General features: G+C 43.1%; 2 protein-coding genes across 2 annotated transcripts; one reads left to right on the forward strand and one right to left on the reverse strand.

The window, feature by feature from the left end:
- Nucleotides 1–2,168: 2,168 nt before the first annotated feature.
- CETN2 (centrin 2) lies at nt 2,169–9,280 on the reverse strand. The gene is made up of 5 exons (XM_033137276.1): nt 9,176–9,280; nt 6,872–7,030; nt 5,219–5,347; nt 4,482–4,619; nt 2,169–3,031 (listed from the first exon to the last, which is right to left on the reverse strand). The coding sequence occupies exons 1-5, from the start codon at nt 9,176–9,178 to the stop codon at nt 2,942–2,944; spliced, it is 519 nt and encodes a 172-aa protein (XP_032993167.1). The 5' UTR covers nt 9,179–9,280; the 3' UTR covers nt 2,169–2,941.
- Nucleotides 9,281–9,712: 432 nt separating this feature from the next.
- NSDHL (NAD(P) dependent steroid dehydrogenase-like) lies at nt 9,713–18,328 on the forward strand. The gene is made up of 8 exons (XM_033137275.1): nt 9,713–9,730; nt 10,318–10,416; nt 10,736–10,897; nt 11,952–12,098; nt 13,909–14,037; nt 14,697–14,839; nt 15,196–15,298; nt 17,645–18,328. The coding sequence occupies exons 2-8, from the start codon at nt 10,396–10,398 to the stop codon at nt 17,975–17,977; spliced, it is 1,038 nt and encodes a 345-aa protein (XP_032993166.1). The 5' UTR covers nt 9,713–9,730; nt 10,318–10,395; the 3' UTR covers nt 17,978–18,328.

Below are 18,328 nucleotides of genomic sequence, written 5' to 3' on the forward strand. Positions count from 1 at the left end.
TACTGGTTATTTGTTTGTATACCCTTTGTCAATTTCTTCTTTAAGAAGCATGTTATAAATGTTTTATAGAGCAAGGCCCCATCTGCACTATTCATTTAAAGCAGTATCATACCACTTTAAAAGGGCATGGCTTTCCCAAAAGAATCTTGGGAACTGTTAGGAGTGCTAAGAGTTGTTAGGTGACGTCTATTCCCACCACAGAACTACAATTCTCAGTTCCAAGGAAAGAGCGATTTATTATTAAACTGCTTTGGGATTTCTATACGGTGTAAAGTGCAATACACACTGAGGGCATGGGTTCTTTTATAAAAACACTAGATTTCCCTCAAAGTCAACACCAAGATATACCATTGTAACCAACCGAAGGATATTATTGTTTACAATTAATTTCTGAAACATGAGTTGTGGTTTTCATTAAGAGCTTCCCATTCAGTATAAAGGGTCAGAAATGGGATATATGAATGCCTAGTCAGTATGTTGGCATGTGGTTTCTAGCACACTGGCCATGATTGTGACCACCCCTACAGGTTATTTTGTGTGGTTTCTCAGAAAATAAGGGAATGAGCTGCATGAGAGCAGAGTTAGCAGATAATCACCATTACAGAGTAGGGACTTATCCTTTCATGCAGTTTACTCCTGTGCTGACAGCTTTTGTCAGTTCATGCTACGTAAAGTTTTGAAAAGTGAATGTTCAGGTTGTGTGTTTGGGTTGGGTACCCTCACCAGATACCTGAAGGAGTATCACCACCCACATCATTCAGCCCGGACACTGAGGTTCACTTCTGAGGGTCTTCTGGAGGCTGCAAAAAGTGAGGTTGTGGGGAATCAGGCAGAGGGCCTTCTCAGCAGTGGTGCCCTCCCTATGGAACACTCTCCCATCAGATGTCAAGGAGATAAAGAACTACACAACTTTTGGAAGACATCTGAAGGCAGCCCTGTATTGGGAAGTTTTTAATGTTTGATATTTTATTATTTTTAATATTTTGCTGAAAGTCACCCCGCCAGATAGTTGGGGTATAAATCATCATCACCATCATCACTAGATATCTCACTTTGATAATGGTAGGTTTGGTCTTTTGAATGACATCTTGCACATATGCCCTAACAAATGGATTATTTAAAGAGTTTTTACCTTCAGTGTTCTTGTAACAATCTTCATTAGAAAAGCTGCCTAGGTTCCTCAAGTCCTGTCACCCTCCTTAATTCATTTAGTTCCCAATTTTCTTGCATCTGGATGCACTGCAACATGTATTTTAATGAGATTTCTATTAGAACCGCAACACAAATGAGATGGGGATTCAGCACTGTGTGTAGTTATATCTGGCTTTGACCTGTGGCCCACGAGTACCCAAAAAATGAAATAGGGGTGCCTCTTCTGTGGAACTGATCAGGAGTGTGACCCTGAGGTGACAGGAGTAGTGGGGCATTTGATTTAAACCCACAAAAGCAAGAGCGTAAATCTCTTGTTTTGCTGATAAATATCCTGGCTGTAGCTTCAGTCGCCTGATATCCAGAGTATTGAGGTTAAATTTTTCATTTCCATAGGAGAATTGTAAATTACATAAACACACACACACACACACACACACACACCCCTTTATAGGCTGCTGATTTTTTTCATTTGACTTCAAATGTATGAGTTCCTACTTTAATATTGTAAACTGCCTTTGGTGCATTGGCAGAAAGGTATATAAGTACAATGAATAAATTAACAGTGGCCCAGACATTTGAGCTGCTGGCTGAGACAGTACTTTGTGGGACCTGGGAGTACAAGCTGTGCAGTCAGCACAGGCAGTGCAAGCTTTCTTTCTCTCCATGATCTGCTGAATAGTTGTAACATACAAAACAAAACAAAAAACAAAACACCACCCAATATATAGTGGTGAGATGGGCTTAGCATAGCATTTACCTCTTAGATTCCAGAGTGTGAGCCACTGATGAGTTTTTAGTTGAGGGTAGCAATAGTAAAGAAAGACTTATGACAAGAGAAACAGGGCAGGAAACTCCACAGGAAATGCATTTCCTGCTCTTGCAATGATTGGATGTACAATCCAACACTGGGTGAGAGCCATCCCACTGCAGCATCAGCAACAGGATAATTACGGTAACTGGAGGTGACCCCGCCATCTGCCAATGTAATGTGCAATAAAGAATACAGACAACTTTGCTGTCATGAACTATTTTATGTCATCTTTTACATTTCAGCAACACAAACCATAAGCATTTGGAAGAACTGTTACAGGCTCTTTCCAGCCAATTCAGGGATTCAAAACACACCAATTTTACATTCAATGCTTTTTGAAAAAGTGTAAAGGCTATTAAGTAAGTACACTGTTTTCTTTTAAATCAAGGCTTAAATACTGCAGGCACTGCATTTCAACCTCAACATCCAGAATCAAGTCACCTCCTAGAAGGCAGGGAACGACCAATGTGGAGTAGGTGCAGAAGCAGAACTGGAGCAATCCACTCTTTGGCGTCTTTTCACTTTGGCAAGTACCAAGCGCCATACAATGCAAGCTTCAGGTAATTCAAAACAAGTTTTAAAAAAGAAACATCCTTGTTTCTGAGAATACCTAAATTGTCTCTGGCAAAAAAATATGTACTTCCTTGCATGTAAGTCCAGTGTGCAAGTACACAACCTCCTTTAAAAGGCAGCTCAACCAAGGAAGCCACTTCACATTACTGTTGGAAATATAAAAGATGGATCTGAAGCACAACATTAGGAGGTGGTGGTGGTGGTGGTGGAGGAGGAGGAGGAGGAGGAGTCAACAGAGAAGGACATGGGCATAAAAAATGTGAGGGTTATCTCACAAAGCTATTGAGATCTGGGCTGCTGCTGATCCCTTCCAGAACAAGCACCACGGAGGTCAAACTCAGGCAACAAAACCATGATAAGATTAAAAAACAAAACAAAAACCGCACACACAAGATGCCAAGCATCTCAGTAGAGGCTGGTCTTCTTCATGATTCGTAAGAACTCTTGCTCATTGACTTCTCCATCTCCATCCCGATCAGCTTCATCAATCATTTCCTGAAACATGACAAAGAATCAAAGGCCAAACCCAGTGAGTTAAATGGTGGTTGTGGAAGTGAAGGAAGAGGCATCTTTTTCTTGCAATAGGTTTCCAAAGGGGACTGAAAATACACTTTTGCCTTTGGCACTCATTCTACCTCAAAATACATCAGTTTGTACACCAGCAGCTTTTCATGTAACATACTGTTACCTAAGCATCCTATTCATTCAGTTTGGGGAGATCCCTTTGGAACAATTTACAGTTTGCCTGAGATTGTAGCATCCTAAATAAATTGTTAGACAAACTTCACTACATTAATCATAACCAACTTCAGTTCACCAATACCAGTAGCTGCAAAACACTATAGTTTCTTTCTCTTGAAAGCAAAAACACCCATTTATTCCTAATAATAATAATAATAATAATAATAATAGTAATTTGTAAATAGGGTTTCCACCATATGCATTGGCTCAACACTTATCCTTTTAACAGCAGCATGAAACATGGAGATTAAACAGGTAGTTTTTCCTGACATGGTGATAGTGGGAAAATATTCATCAGTTATTTTAATGTATTTTAGTATTTGTTGGAAGCCGCCCAGAGTGGCTGGGGAGACCCAGCCAGATGGGCAGGGTACAAATAAATTATTATTATTATTATTATTATTATTATTATTATTATTATTATTATTAGCGTGCCAGGCTGTTGTTAAAGGCACAGGATTGGGTCAGTACAAAAAGTGACATCCTTATCAGATTTTTATGCCAACCTTCTTTCAAGGACATATCCCACACACCCCTAAAAAAAAATCTTCATATGCTTTAGTCTTCAAGACAAATGACTGGATGATAATCACACTGTAAGCTTTGTGAATAAGTGGGTTTCCCCAGTCAAAGTCCAACACTCTAACTGCTATACCACAAAGGCTCTCAATAAAAAGGACATGTCCTTTTGGGTAGACAAGGTGTTGAATACTCTACTTAGGTGAATCAGTGATGCCAGGGGAATTCCTCAGACTGCTTGTTGTAGGTAACAGTAACAATTCTTTTGAAAAAAAGAAAACAAACTCAATGGGGTCTCCAAAGTATTGCAAGAGCTGATGGGGAAAGCAGCACCCCACCTCTTTCAAATATTAAGAACATAAGAAGAGCACTCCTGGATCAGAACAAGGTCCATCCAGTTCAATTTCCCCAAAGCAGCAAATCAGGTGTTCCCATGAAACCTTCAAAAAGGACATGAACGTGATAGCCCTGCCCCTACTGTTGCCTGCCTGCAGGTTTTAAGAATCATACTACCATTGAAAGCAAAGGTTCCATTTATCTCCAACTTAAGTACAAATTAGTGATGCTTGACAGGCTACAGAATTTGAATGCAGGTGATTCAGAGCACTCTTAGTAATATGCAAACTTGCTAAATCACTATACTGAGTGGCTCAAGCATGCATGCAAACAGACACACAGTCCAAACCTGTAGCTCCTCGTCTGTAAGATTCTCCCCCAGTTCTTTGGCCACACGTTTGAGGTTTTTGAAAGAGATTTTGCCAGTTTCGTCATCATCAAACAGCTTGAAGGCTTTCAGAATCTCTTCTTTTGAATCTTTTTCAGCCTTATTTTTGTTAATAAAGATAAGTAAAATAGTAACATTTCAGACATTTGGTTGTTACACATGAAAACAACCAGCTATTGAAATGGCAAACTGTTATAACTTTCCTACCCATGTAAGAAATGTAAATATAACAAAAAGTAAATTAAAGAACTGCCACCAAACTTCTGGCTATAATTATATAGCCACATTACTGCAGATGCAAAGTTTAACAAACAAGAGAGAGTACTACATCCTTTTAGGGCATGGTCTATCCTAATTTGGTTGTGGTGAATGAATAGACCTCTGTAAGAGGACTTTTATTTATTTCAAAGAATCTAACCACTGCTACCCAATCAATAAAGGCAAAATAGCTATGCTATCTGTCACAACCAGAGACTGACATCTACATGGCTTTCCCAGCCACCTGAAAAGCAGCTGATGTAAGCAAATGTGGATCTCCCACACACCCCATAATTGGAGCCTTACAACAGGACAGAGTCCCGCTTCCATCACATCTTCAGCACACACAGATGCAAATATCATAACAAGGTCCCTTTAGCCCTCCCTCATAGACTTCAGAAAAAGGCCATATTTTGTGGCAGCTGTTCAGAACAACCTACCATTTTCTGGGTCATCACTCCTAAGAAGTCTTGGTAGGTAATCTTTCCAGTTCCTTCCTTGTCAATGTCCAAGATCATTTTCTTGATCTCATCTTTCTTAGGTTCAAACCCGAGTGCTCTCATGGCAACCTGCAAACAATGAAAACAGACTGGCATCTCAGCAGGAAAAGGAATAGTAAATACCTCAACTGTACAGTATAGGAGCAGAACTTCTGCATCTGAGACAAAGACTATATATTTGCATCCTTGTCAGCAGACTTTGAGATGTACTAGTGTCAAGATACTGAGAATATCCACTGCTACATAAGGTAGGAATGGGACCGGGAATGGAGCACACTGGGTCATCTGAACTGGCATTATAACAATGTACTCCTCCAAAAGTCTGGAGAGAAGGCAAATCAGCTCATGCAACTCTTCATCAGATAAGCAAACAACCCAATACCACTCAAAAACTAAAACTAAATTACTTGCTTTTCTACCTCCAGATGAGATAGAGAGAGGCAATCCCTGGCAAACTAAGGATAATCTTTCTCAATGGCAACAACACTAACAATTAAAAAAGATTCCAGGCCAGGAAACCCAAAGCCTCACACGAAGAATCTTCATCTTCCAAGATAACAATCAAGTCTAGAAAATCTAGAAACCCGTGCTCTTTTTTAACATCTCTGCTCTGTTGCAAGTTGAAATCCTCCTATGAGAAATGAGATGGTGAATGGTAGTGATGGCCGAGGAGCCCTGTGCTTGCCCCAGAAATATGATTCTCTCTGCTTCCTGATATTCCATCCCAGTCTCCCAAGGGGAAAATAACTTCATATTGGAGACAGGGATGAGGTCACACACTGTGGAGGTTTCACTCAATAATAGGAGAGACTGCTGGATTTACCGTAGTAAAGACAATGCCAGCACAGTGACACTAGCAGTATCTTCTACTATCAGGAATCACAGAGATTACAATACTTCCAGGTATTCTATTTTGTACTGTTGAAAAGTTGAAGATGGAAATATCCTCCTGTAGCTCCTAACAAGAAGTAACCCTTTCTATACCCATGGTATATAGAAAGATAGGATGAAAACTTTGTAAAGGCACATGGCTGTAACAAAGACACTTGACTCCATTAAATGAAATCTGAACAGGACCATTCCAAGACAAATCTGGATGCCACTGAGTTTTTCAGACTGTATTTACTTTAGCTGCTGAATCTGTCATTCAGGGGAAAAGGTTAACCTTCTACAGTGGTACCTCGGGTTAAGTACGCTTCAGGTTAAGAACTCCACTTAAGAACAGAAATCGTGCTCTGGCGGCGCAGCGGCAGCATGAGGTCCCATTCGCTAAAGTGGTGCTTCAGGTTAAGTACGCTTCAGGTTAAGAACGGACCTCCGGAACTAATTAAGTACTTAACCCGAGGTTCCACTGTACTCTTTATCTGTTTATTCCAGTCCTTTTAGATTCCCTCATTGAAATATCACTGAGGAGGAAAAATGTTAACCACAACCTGGTACCTTCCAGATGTCTTGGACTACAGCTCTCATTGGCTAAAGTCAGCTCCACAAAGTTTAATCCTCTACATGTTTACTTAGAAGTAAGCCCTGCTGACTCAATGGGCCATATGATTACAATCTTAAGAAACATTTCAGTCATGTTTTTCTGCTTGCCTTCAACTCTTTCACATCAATGTTCCCAGTGCCATCAGTATCAAACAGATCAAAGGCCTCCCGGATCTCCTGTTTCTGCTCTTCAGTGAGCTCAGTCTTGGGAGCTGCCTTCTTCCTCTGAGGTGGAGCCCCCATTGGTGCTTTCTTGTAGCTGGAAGCCTTAAAACATATATCAAAGACCCCCCAAAAAAGATAACATTAAAACACAAGTACATGATTTTAATCTTCCTGAACATTTAGGAGACATTAGTCAACCAAATGAATGAATGAATATTTCACAATTCCAAACAAATGATCATATTTGTGTACTGTCTTCCCTGAAAGGAGCTCAAAGCATGGAAATCTTGTTCAACCCCTTTGAGGTAAGGTGAGGTTGAGGTAGTCAAATGCCAAGTAGTGTGTCTCATTCCTCAACAGGAAATTAAAGATGGATTTCCTACATTTAAGGACACCGCTTTAGAACCTGGCTACTTACAGCACAGAAGAATTACAAAGATTATGATTTCCAAGAGAACATGAGTGACTAAGGTCAAATCTTGGTTCTTCCATAAACAGCCTAAGTAAACTGTTATGTTTGGCTGTTGTTGTAAGGATCATCAAGGTGAGTTACAGGTGGGTAGCCGTGAACATTATAAATCTACTGAACATTATAAATCACAATTTACTTATTAAGTGTCAGGAATGCAAAATTGTTCAGGAGAAGCCATAAGTTAAATAGGTTTTCACAGTACAATTCTATGCAAGCTTGCTCAAAATTAAGTCTCACAGGGCTCAAAGTGTATTTAGGATAGCAGTCCAAAGGGGCAGTGTTTATTTAAAGTATTTTGACCTGCCTTTCAAGGCACCTGGCCCTCACAAGGCAGCTTACATGACTCGTAAAACACATTAAAATATACTTCCCCATCCATACACGCACACACACACACACACACACACACGAGAGAAACCAGAAGCAGTTGAAGATTTATTCAAGTGCAGCAGAATTCAGTTAAATGCAGGCTTTAAAAGAACAACAGCTCTGAAGACCATTTATTTAAGACCAGCAAAGAGGGGGCTGGCAAAGAAAACATCAGGGCCTTTCCGGTTGAATACCCTACCCCATTTATTTTAAAATTGTAAACAGCCCTGGGTGCCTTGGCAGAAATGCAACAAACACACTTTGAAGCCATACATACTTCCCTGGACAGGCAGTTCCAAAGTGTGGGGCTACCACTGAAAAAAACCTATCTTTAGCAACCACCAGCCTGACAGCTTTTGCTGGCAGGCCAGAGGGCAGAACCTGTGATGCTGATAATAAAGCCTGGACAGCCTCACACAATTGTAGGCAACCCTTCAGATAACATGGATGCAGTCCTATGCTGACTGTGGGTAGTTTGGCTGTCATCCACAGGCTAGGGGATTCCCCACCACCCAGCACATCAATCCTATTTCCAACTGAAATGCTCAAACTGCTTTGACAGTTCTACTACCAAGTGCCTGTGCTGGATTATAGGGGGGTGGAAGCCTTTGGCCCTCCAGCTGTTGCTGAGCTACAACTCCCACCCCCGACTGCTGACCATGCTTGCTGGGGCTGATGGCATTTATAGCTCAGCAACATCTGGGTTCCCTCAAAGGCTTCCCACATCTGGATTAGAGAGACGAATGCGGCTTCATGCCAAAAGCAAAGCAAAACAACAACAACAAAAAGCTGACTGCCATCAACACCTTGCTCCACTTAGGGAAGTTTGCTTATGAGAGAGCAGGTAGGCTTCTCCCTTACACCATACATTTCTAGGCACAGGGATTTAAATTTTATTTATAGACAGAAAATCATTATAATCATTAATTTGGAGGCCACCAGGAGCTGTCAATACTGGTGCAGCGGCCCAGACCGATTTACCACCTTCGGGAGAGGCTGACCCTCAGCACAGCCCCCCAAAAAACAAGCACCTCGAGATGCTCACCACGCCCCTCCATCAACAAACAAAAAAAGGAGGGGACAATCCTCGAGTCCATCACAAGGACCTAGACCAGACATCTTTGGACTATAACTCTCAGCATCCCTAGCGAGCAGGGGCAATGGTCAGGGATTGGGAGTTGTAGTCCAGCTACTCCTGGAGACTCCAAAATTGAGAAAGGCTGACCTAAACTGTGACGCCAACCTGGGCTTTCACTTGCGTAAATTAACATAGGAATAAACAAATCTGCATGACGGTTGCCTTCCCTGCGAGGGAGGCGGGTCTTAACGGCCCTTCTCCACTAAGCCGCGCCGGCCTCTCCCTTCACTTCCCCCTCCCCACCCGCTTAAGTCATAACCGCACTGACCATCCCGAGCCGGGACCGTCGGAAGCCGAGCCGGTCCTGAGGCGGCAGGAGGCGTGGGAAGAACAACCAAAAAAAAAAAAAAAAAACCAAACAAACGCAGCGAGCCCAACCGTCACCACAACAGCGGTCCCTCTCAATATCGCGGCTCCCTATTGGCTCCTCTCCTCACGCGGTGGTGTGGGAGCAACTGCTCTCGCGATTGGCCGGCGAGTCGGGCGCGCGCGGGGGCTGTATCCAACCCCAATTGGCTGAACCGCAAGCTGACGAGCCCTGCAAGGCGGGTCTTCGGTTGGCAGAGCTCGATTGGATCGAAATGGGAGAGACGCAGAGCCAATGGGAGAACGGTCCAGCGCTCGGCCGATTATCGGCATAGGGGCGGTGAGCGTGGTGCCGCGCGGGAAGGAGGAGCTGAACGGGAGAGCGGGTAGTGATTGGAGGGATGCAGAGGTGGGCGTGGTCCAGCGGCAGCAGCAGCAGCAACAACAGTGTAAGTGGGAATAAGCGCTGCATCTTCGCGACGTGGGGTAGGTTTGGTCTGTTGGGGGGCGCCTGCAGGTAAGAGCAAGCTGTCGTCCCTGTGGGAAGTGGAAGCTGCGTGGCCTGAAAGCCTGTGTTTGCATTTGTTAAGCTGATTTTTTATTAGTTCGTGTTTTTTAAATATCGCATGCGTTTAATGTTTGCATTATTATTTTTTTGCTTTGTGAACTGGGGAGATCCTCTTATTAAATCAATATAATAATGAATATATAAGCAAGCGGGCAGTGTTGCTTTCTAATAGTGGAGGCTACCTTTCAACTTCATTGTTCTATTTAGCCATCTTGTGGCAGTGAGTTCCAAAAACTGTGTCGTGTAAAGAAGTACACTCTTGCAAAATCATCCTATGGTGGGACTAACTGGTGGGACTTTGCTGTCCTAAATGTGGCGTTAGTGGCTAACTTAGATGGCTTTTAAAAATAGACTTATGACAGATTTGGAGAGGAAAGTGGGTTGCATTGGTATTGACTAGTCTCACTTCTGACAAAATCTCACTTCTGTTAAAGAGAGAAGAGCAGGCTTGGAATTGTTATCTTAGTCAATTGGCAATCCTACTTATGTGAGCTGAAAATGGTAGACCTCTGTTTGATTCACATATGTATTAACAGGAAAGAAAGTTTTGGAGTCACCGTGTTCATTGGGTGCTGCCTTAGAGTTTGCTACACAGTCATCCATAGCTCCCAAATATGGCTACTCGACTAAGACAGGTAAGCAGGTTTTTGTTCTTTTTTATTGATAACTTGATTTTTCAAGGGAAAGTATTTTCACAAAACAGCTTACAATATAGCTACTGTAAATGCATTTTTTTTCTTTTTTCAAAAAGCATCTCTTAAGATATTGCACCATATTTGTTTTCTATGCATCTTCTGTTTTTCATTGCTTGGTTTTCTCATTGGTTGTGGCTGTTCAGTGAATTATTTCCTGATGCTCTTTGCTCATTCCCAAAAACCATGCATGCTAACTCACATGTATTGAGCAGTGCACTGGTCTCTGCTGATGTGCCCTACCCTTTGCTTTTCTTTACAGTCCAGAAGGAAATGCACTGTGATTGGTGGCTCAGGGTTCCTGGGTCAGCACATGGTACAAAGTCTGCTAGAGAAAGGCTACACGGTTAATGTGTTTGATGTCCGTGAGGGCTTTAAGAACAGCAAGGTGCAGTTCTTCCTAGGTGATCTCTGCGACAAAAAGGTATGAGCCAAAACTACAGCTGTGTGCACAGAAGCAAAGAGATGTCGGCATGCTGGTGCATCTTGTTCATGCTTCAGATTTGGAATTCGTTGGTCTGCTTGGCACTGCTTCAGGTGACCAGTGTTCTTTTTGGAAGCCATATACATAAGGATGCAAGTGTGTTTAAAACTGGTGGGATGAAGAAGTATGGTTCACCCTATTAATGCCTGTTGCTGACCAATTACTGCACCCGTGTGATTGAGCTATTGGGTAGCTCATGCCCATAGCCAAATGATAAAACTACCCTTGGAGTTCTGTGTGACCATTTTTTGAAATGCATGCAAGTGTGAACAATTTGAAGGGAAGTGCACACACATTTCCACCACGCTGGGTGAGCCCAAAGATCAGGCATAGGCAAACTTGGCCCACCAGATGTTTTGAGACTACAATTCCCATCATCCCTGACCACTGGTCCTGTTAGCTAGGGATGGTGGGAGTTGTAGTCCCAAAACATCTGGAGTGCTGAGTTTCCCTACGCCTGCCAAATATGATTCTGTCCCTAATCTAGTGGAGACAGCTAGCCCCTGCCTGCCTGCTTTCTTACAACCAGATATGAGGGTGACCTGGCTGTCAGCTTCTTCAGTTTCAGTGTTGCCCTTGTAGAGCTCAGCATGGAGAAGGATGTAAGCAAACCTAGAAATAGTAGGCTCTACCTATCATTGGTTCTGGCTCCACCTGTTGTTAGCCTCCTGCCCAACGGGTCCCAATGGGTAGCAGAGCAGACCACTACCCTAATCTATGAGGTGTAATGTTATTTGAGTCTCTGCACTAAAGCTTCCTTTTTTTAGCTATCTTCATGGAGCTGTGCTTGAAAGTCTGCCTTTAGACTATGGATGTGGAACACTCCTCCCGATGTTATAGGTCTGCAGCTCCCATTATTCCTGACCACTGGCCAGGTTGGTGCAGGTTGAAACCCAACAACACCTGCAGATTCATAATCTCTGTCTTAGACCCAGTTGTGGCTGTTGTGATTCTCCAGGTAGGTTGATTCTAACCTCCTCTTCTGTGCCTCCAGGATCTGCTTCCAGCTTTACAGGGGGTGACTGTTGTGTTTCACTGTGCCTCACCGTCACCTTCCAGCCACAACAGAGATCTTTTCTACAAAGTCAATTATTTGGGGACCAAAGCAGTCATCGAGGCTTGTAAGGAAGCTGGTGTCGAAGTAAGTGCAGAGCTAGAACTTAAAGCAACTTGAATGAATCTGGTCAAGTTTTGTGGCTATGTGCACATATAGCACTAAACCCTTCAGCATTATTGCCCTTCAGGAAAAGTTGTTAGTGGTTAGCCAACTGTGAGTTGCCTCACAGATGAGCAAGCAATCTATGGTTTGTTTCTCCAAAGTTTTCTTTTTGCAGTTCTTGTTTTGTGCCTTTGTACCTTGGTGAGCACCTGGGATTGGGATACCAAAACAAACCATGGTTAAACAAGGCTGTTGGTTTGGACATAATGAGCTATGGTTAAAACAAGTCATGGTTCATAAGCCAACAACAAACCGTGGCTTCATGTTGTGGTTTGCTAAGCAGAAAAGATAGCATGGTTAGTATGCTGTGCTGGTCTGGGCTCACACATTCAAGCAAACCATTGGTAGGCTAAGCAAACCATGATGCAGTGTTATGTGTGTACCATTACTGAAAATGTTCAGGCAGACAGTAAACAGGGTTGGTTTTGATCAGTGATGTGGGCTTTCTGGAAAATGTTTGAATTGGAATTTTGCCATCAAGAGCCTACTTACTTACAGTATCTATTTAGCATCCAACAACCACTAGACACTTGTATCAAAGAGGACAATAAAGTATAAGAGTAAAATAAAGCTCGGTTATAGCATTCAAAATGGAGCTAAACCAACAGAACAAATATTTCAAAATGGTACAAATTATTTTCTGCCAATCAAAAATAGTTGAACTGAAATAATTTGATGGGGCGGGGAATAAATTTCTGCTAGTGTGATTTAAAGAGCTAAATCAAAGTGTTACTTAATATCACAAAACATGACAACTTAATAGCATTTTTCTTACATTATTTAGATTTTAAAGGGGTGGGGAGACAGCTCTAAAAATAATCGCTCTGCCTCAAGAGCTGCATGCAAATATATGTGGGATAGTCCCCTGAAAAAAATGAATTGCTACTTTGATTATAAATGTGAGGGATATTATAAACATTTGTTTTTAATATGGCCAATTCATTTTGTGTGTGGTAGGGGAGGAATATACCAACGCTGATCTCAGTGGGCTATAGTGCATATAGGAGGTATTTTGTTCTCCCTTGGGTGGTTTCTTTCAACTTGCAGGGGTGTCAACAAATCCTTGTGCACCTTGGTAGCCAGCCAGAGGAAGAGAACAGGGTCCTTTGACATTACCCTGATCTCAAGACCCAACAGAAGAGAGAGGGAGGGATGAGCCCTGGCTTTCCTCTGTAACTGAGGAAAGTGATGAGGGCTTGTTCCCGTTGTGATAAGCAAACACTTGGAAAGACCAGGAAGTCCTTACACCTCACTCAAATGTTTCCAAATCTCAGTGCCACTTCTAAGAGAGTCCCATATCTCTGAAGGTCAGCCTGGCAGCACAGAAACTCCTTGTGGTTCCATGTCAGGATTCTCCTTGATTCTGTACTCTCCACAGAGGAAAAATGCACTTGCCAATGGCAAGCTGGTGGGTGCATTTGTGGATCCTTGCTTTCTCAGTGTGTCCGTGAAACCCATTAGACTAGGAGGCTAAGGGAGGATGTCAGAATCCCCTTGCACCATCCATGCATCCCAGTACTAGCTGCTGGCTGGAAATGGCAGGAAAGGGCTGTTTCCTTCATGGCCCGCTGCTGCGCTCCTTGGAAGCCCCTGGTTGGCCAACGAAATGCTGGACAAGGTGGACATTTGGCCAGATCCAGTAGGAGTATTACATTTTTGCAGTTCTTGTCAAAGCATTCTGTGTAAAAGTCCATGTATTGTGCTTCTCCCCACCATCCCTTTCCTGTTGCAGAAACTGGTGTTGACTAGCAGTGCCAGTGTGGTCTTCGAGGGCACAGATATTAAGCATGGAACTGAAGATCTCCCCTACGCAAAGAAACCCATTGACTACTATACAGAAACCAAGATTCTGCAGGAGAAGGTCTGGATGTCCTCTGTTTCGCTGCTGCTACTAGGCTAACAGATCCTATATGTGCTAAACAACATAGGGAGCTGTATCCAATGTAGGCTCTATCCAAGTGACTCAATGGTATACATGTTCCATTGGTGAACTGTTTTGTGCTAGTGGGATGTTGCTGCACAAGAGAATGCTCAAGCAGGTCGCTGCTAACTTCCTTGCATTATAGATAGCACAATCTGGTGTGCAACGAGTTTCTGCTAATGCAACTGTTGTGTTGGATTCCTGTGCAATGTTAAAATTCACACATCTGCTAGTGCAAGAGCCCTTGTATTAGCAGAAAGAGAATGTTGGCTACAGCCAACAATCTCCTGCCTATTTTAAAAGAAAAACAGAACAATCACAAAGTGTGAAATCGTTATGTTTGGAGTTCCAGGCATTCCATTCCTCTTCCCACCAAGTTGTCATTCTTTTACCTCTCTGTCCGTCTTTGTGGGGCTGTTTTTACCATATCTGCAAAATGTAAGGATACCTCAAGTCTACTGAAACCTCCTTCTTGGGTAAGGTGACACTGACTACCCCATTTTAGATGCCCCATGTATTTAGAAGGCCCTGTGTGGGGCAGGGGCGGAGCATTGTTACACCGGGAGCACTGATAGATGGCGCAGGCTTTTCTCTTGTAGGAGGTGCTGAGCGCCAATGACCCAGAGAGGAATTTCTTCACCACGGCTATTCGTCCCCATGGCATCTTTGGCCCACAAGACCCTCACCTGGTTCCCGTCATTATCCAAGCAGCCAAGAGTGGCAAGATGAAGTTCATGATTGGGTAAGGAAAGTCCAGCCCCTTCAGATCTTCCTCCTCTGGCTGGTGGGTGGTGCCAGGCTGGCCTTTCCCTTGTCATGATGCTCTTCCTGGACTGCAGTAAACCCTTTTGTGAACAGGAGGTTAAGTGGGGACTGCAGCATTTTTGACAGGACCACAGTAGGGGAGGTTTGACTCTCCACAATCAAGTTGCTGCTTGGTGCTCACTGCAACTCCAGTGTACTTTCAAAGCAAAACAAAACAAACTTGCATGTTAATTGCATCCTAAGAGCTAGCACCCCATCTAGGTTGGCTCTCTGTTTCCAATAGATTTTTCCCTGCATGTTGGTGTTAACCTTCAACTTCTTTTCTCTGTGCAGAGATGGAAAGAACTTGGTGGATTTTACCTTTGTGGAAAATGTGGTCCATGGGCACATGCTGGCTGCAGAGCAACTTGAGAGAGACTCTCCCCTGTGTGGAAAGGTGGGTCCTCCTTTTTCTCTGTGAAGGAATGCGACTGCTACACCATTTTATGTTCTGTCGTTTTCTTGTAAAATGGTTTTCTTTCCTGATCTGGATGTTCTGAAGTTCACAGCAGAGTCAAAAGTTAAGCCCAGGAACCTAAGAGGAAATGAAACCTAAAAATCTAACACGGAAAAGAAAAACTCAACTGGTATTCATAATGGAGGGTTAAATAGGACTCCATTAGCTTTTGGCTTGGCTAATAGTTTGGAAAGGGAAATAGAACTTTTGTGGATAAGAGAAGCTGGTAAACAGAGATAAGTTGGTTGAACTGAAATGTAACATTAATTGCTGGAACACCGGAGTGTTTTACAAGATGGTTGGACTCTATAGAGAAAGAAGCCAGGAGAATGCTGCAAATAAGCTGATCTGAAGGACAGAAATTAGTAAGTATTGGCTTGGCAAGCAATCTCGTTTAGGATCAGCAGGATGTGATTTCCTCGGTCTATTTTCTTGGATAGCTGTCCCTTAAAGGCTCTTTTTCATAACTGTTATCTTACAAAGAGAAACCTTAACTAAGAGCCACATTTGTTTTGGTTTTAACCTATAATAGTCATGCCTCACCTTGCTGCCTTGCCACTATTTGAAACAGAGTTGGCTGGGCCAGTTAGCTTCTAAAGGTTAAAGGACTGTTGAATAGAGACAGCCAGGAATAGAAAATACCTACTTTGTGGCAGCACGGAGGCAGGCAAGAAGGTGGAGATTTTATTTATTTATTTATTTAGTTTGTTTGTATACTGGCCTGTACCTATAGATGTCAGGGTGGTTCACAACATAAAAATCTGAAAAACAGAAAATGCATAATAAGAAACAAAACAGCGACAACCCCATAATCCCTCTGATTGGTTTCCCTCCCTTCTCTCTCACGTCAAAGCTACATAGCCTGATCTGTCACACTTGCACATGGTTAAGGGTGCTTAAGGGATGAGAGAGCCAGCTCTCTCATAATGCTGGTTGTTGCTTATGCACCAGTCTCATTTGAAATTCCCCAACTGTGATGCACAGAAGCCACCCGGAGTGACTAGGACAACTTGTTGGTATTTTCCGTTCTACCTGTAGTTGCAGACATGGGATTGTTACGTGTCACATGTCTGTTTACATTCCAGCACAGTTTGCTGGCGTAAGCGGAACTTCCGCTGTATTGCTTTTGTGGGTTTTTTTGTTTTTTAAAAATAAATTTTAATAAATTTTACATACATTCTTTTAAACATCCATTGATATTTATCTCTTATACATATTTTTGACTTCCACCAATCTCCTCTCAGGATTTTCAAATTTACAAATTTCTTATTGTATTTCCAATTTCACTATTACTTTTTATCTCAACAATTAATTATTACCATCCAAAATTATTTCTGTAATACTTCCTAAAATTAACCTTACAAAACTCCTTGTAAGCCTACTAGCGTGATTTGCTGTTCACAATTGTCTTTCAAATATTTCTCGAACTTAGTCCAATCCTTCGGGAATTCCTGGTCCCGCAGGTTTCAAATTATTCCTGTCATCTTATCTAATTCTGCATAGTCCGTTAATTTTATCTGCCATTCTTCCATCGTCGGTAATTCTTCTTGCTTCCATTTCTGTGCCAGTAACATTCTTTGTATTGCTTTTGTTCTGACTCTCTCTCAGAGAAGGCAAGGAGAGACGACATGTTTCTTGGTCTTGATTTATGTTTAATAAATCCCTAGTTCATAGTATGTGTCCATAGCCTCAGCCTCTTCTGTTTGTGCGGTTTACACTGCTGAGTATAGTGTGCTCAGGTCTGGGAGGCTTGAGTCACTGATTTATGTCGGAGCCAGAGGTTGATGGATCTCTGCAGCGGCATGTTTGATGATGCAGCTGGGGGCTAGCCAGCTGGCCTTTCGACCCCCGGATGCTGACACCACCCAGTCAGATGGGCGGGGTACAAATAATAAAAGTGTTATTATGCCCTCACTTGCTAGGGCTTTTCCAGAGGCTCCAGTTGAAGAAGCAAACTGATCAGTTCATGATCTCTTACTTTTGGAGCATTGTCTCTCCATCCCCTTTGCTCAGTTTCAGCCTCCCAAGTGTTGCTGATCTACAGCTCCCATCAGCCCCAGCAAGCATCGCCAATAGTGGGGGGGGGGCGGGGGTGATAGGTGCTCCTGAACACCTGTAGAGCGAAAGGTTCCCCATACCTGCTTTAGCTAAAAAGCATCCCAAGGGTAGCATACAAAAACCAGAAGTAGCACAACTGCCGACTTCAGGATTGCAGCTTTAAAGGGGTGACGGGCAAAGGATGATTCTTTACTCTTTTGTTTCTTATCTCTTTGTGTCAACTCGCAGGCATTTCACATCACAAATGACGAGCCAATCCTCTTTTGGGAGTTTATGTCGCGCATCCTGACGGGCCTGGGCTACGGGGCTCCCAAATACCGCATTCCCTATTGGCTGGCCTATTACTTGGCCTTCCTCCTGTCACTGGTGGTTATGCTGCTGAGCCCCTTTGTCACCATCCATCCCACCTTCACCCCCATGCGGGTGGCGCTTGCTGGAACATTCCACTATTACAGCTGTGAGCGGGCCAAAAAGCACATGGGCTACAAGCCACTGGTTAGCCTGGATGAAGCCGTGGCAAAGACTATCAAGAGCTTCCCCCACCTCCACCGTGCTGCGTAGCTGCCTGGGGCCCATGATAACATCTCCACTATCTCTACGGACTCTACTTTGGCTGCTCCCGTCTCTCAGTCTGGTTTCCCTAGAACACTTTTTGCAGGAACCCCAGTCTGAATTGATTCTGTTGCCTCAGCTGAGCTGCTGTGACCCAACATCTCTGAAGTGGTGGCTGCACAGGGTGAAACAAAAACTGTGCAGTTCATTAATTCAGGCACAGTTCTCCAAGCCTTTACTCGCCTTAACCTTATTCAGAGGGAAGTGAACTGTGAAATACAAGGCTGTGGAGCTTGTGGACTTTCACAGTGGACTCCCCAACTCCTGTCAGACCTAGCCAGATTTCGGTAATGAGAACCT

This window comes from Lacerta agilis, chromosome Z (assembly GCF_009819535.1).
Source record: "Lacerta agilis isolate rLacAgi1 chromosome Z, rLacAgi1.pri, whole genome shotgun sequence".
Taxonomy (NCBI): domain Eukaryota; kingdom Metazoa; phylum Chordata; class Lepidosauria; order Squamata; family Lacertidae; genus Lacerta; species Lacerta agilis.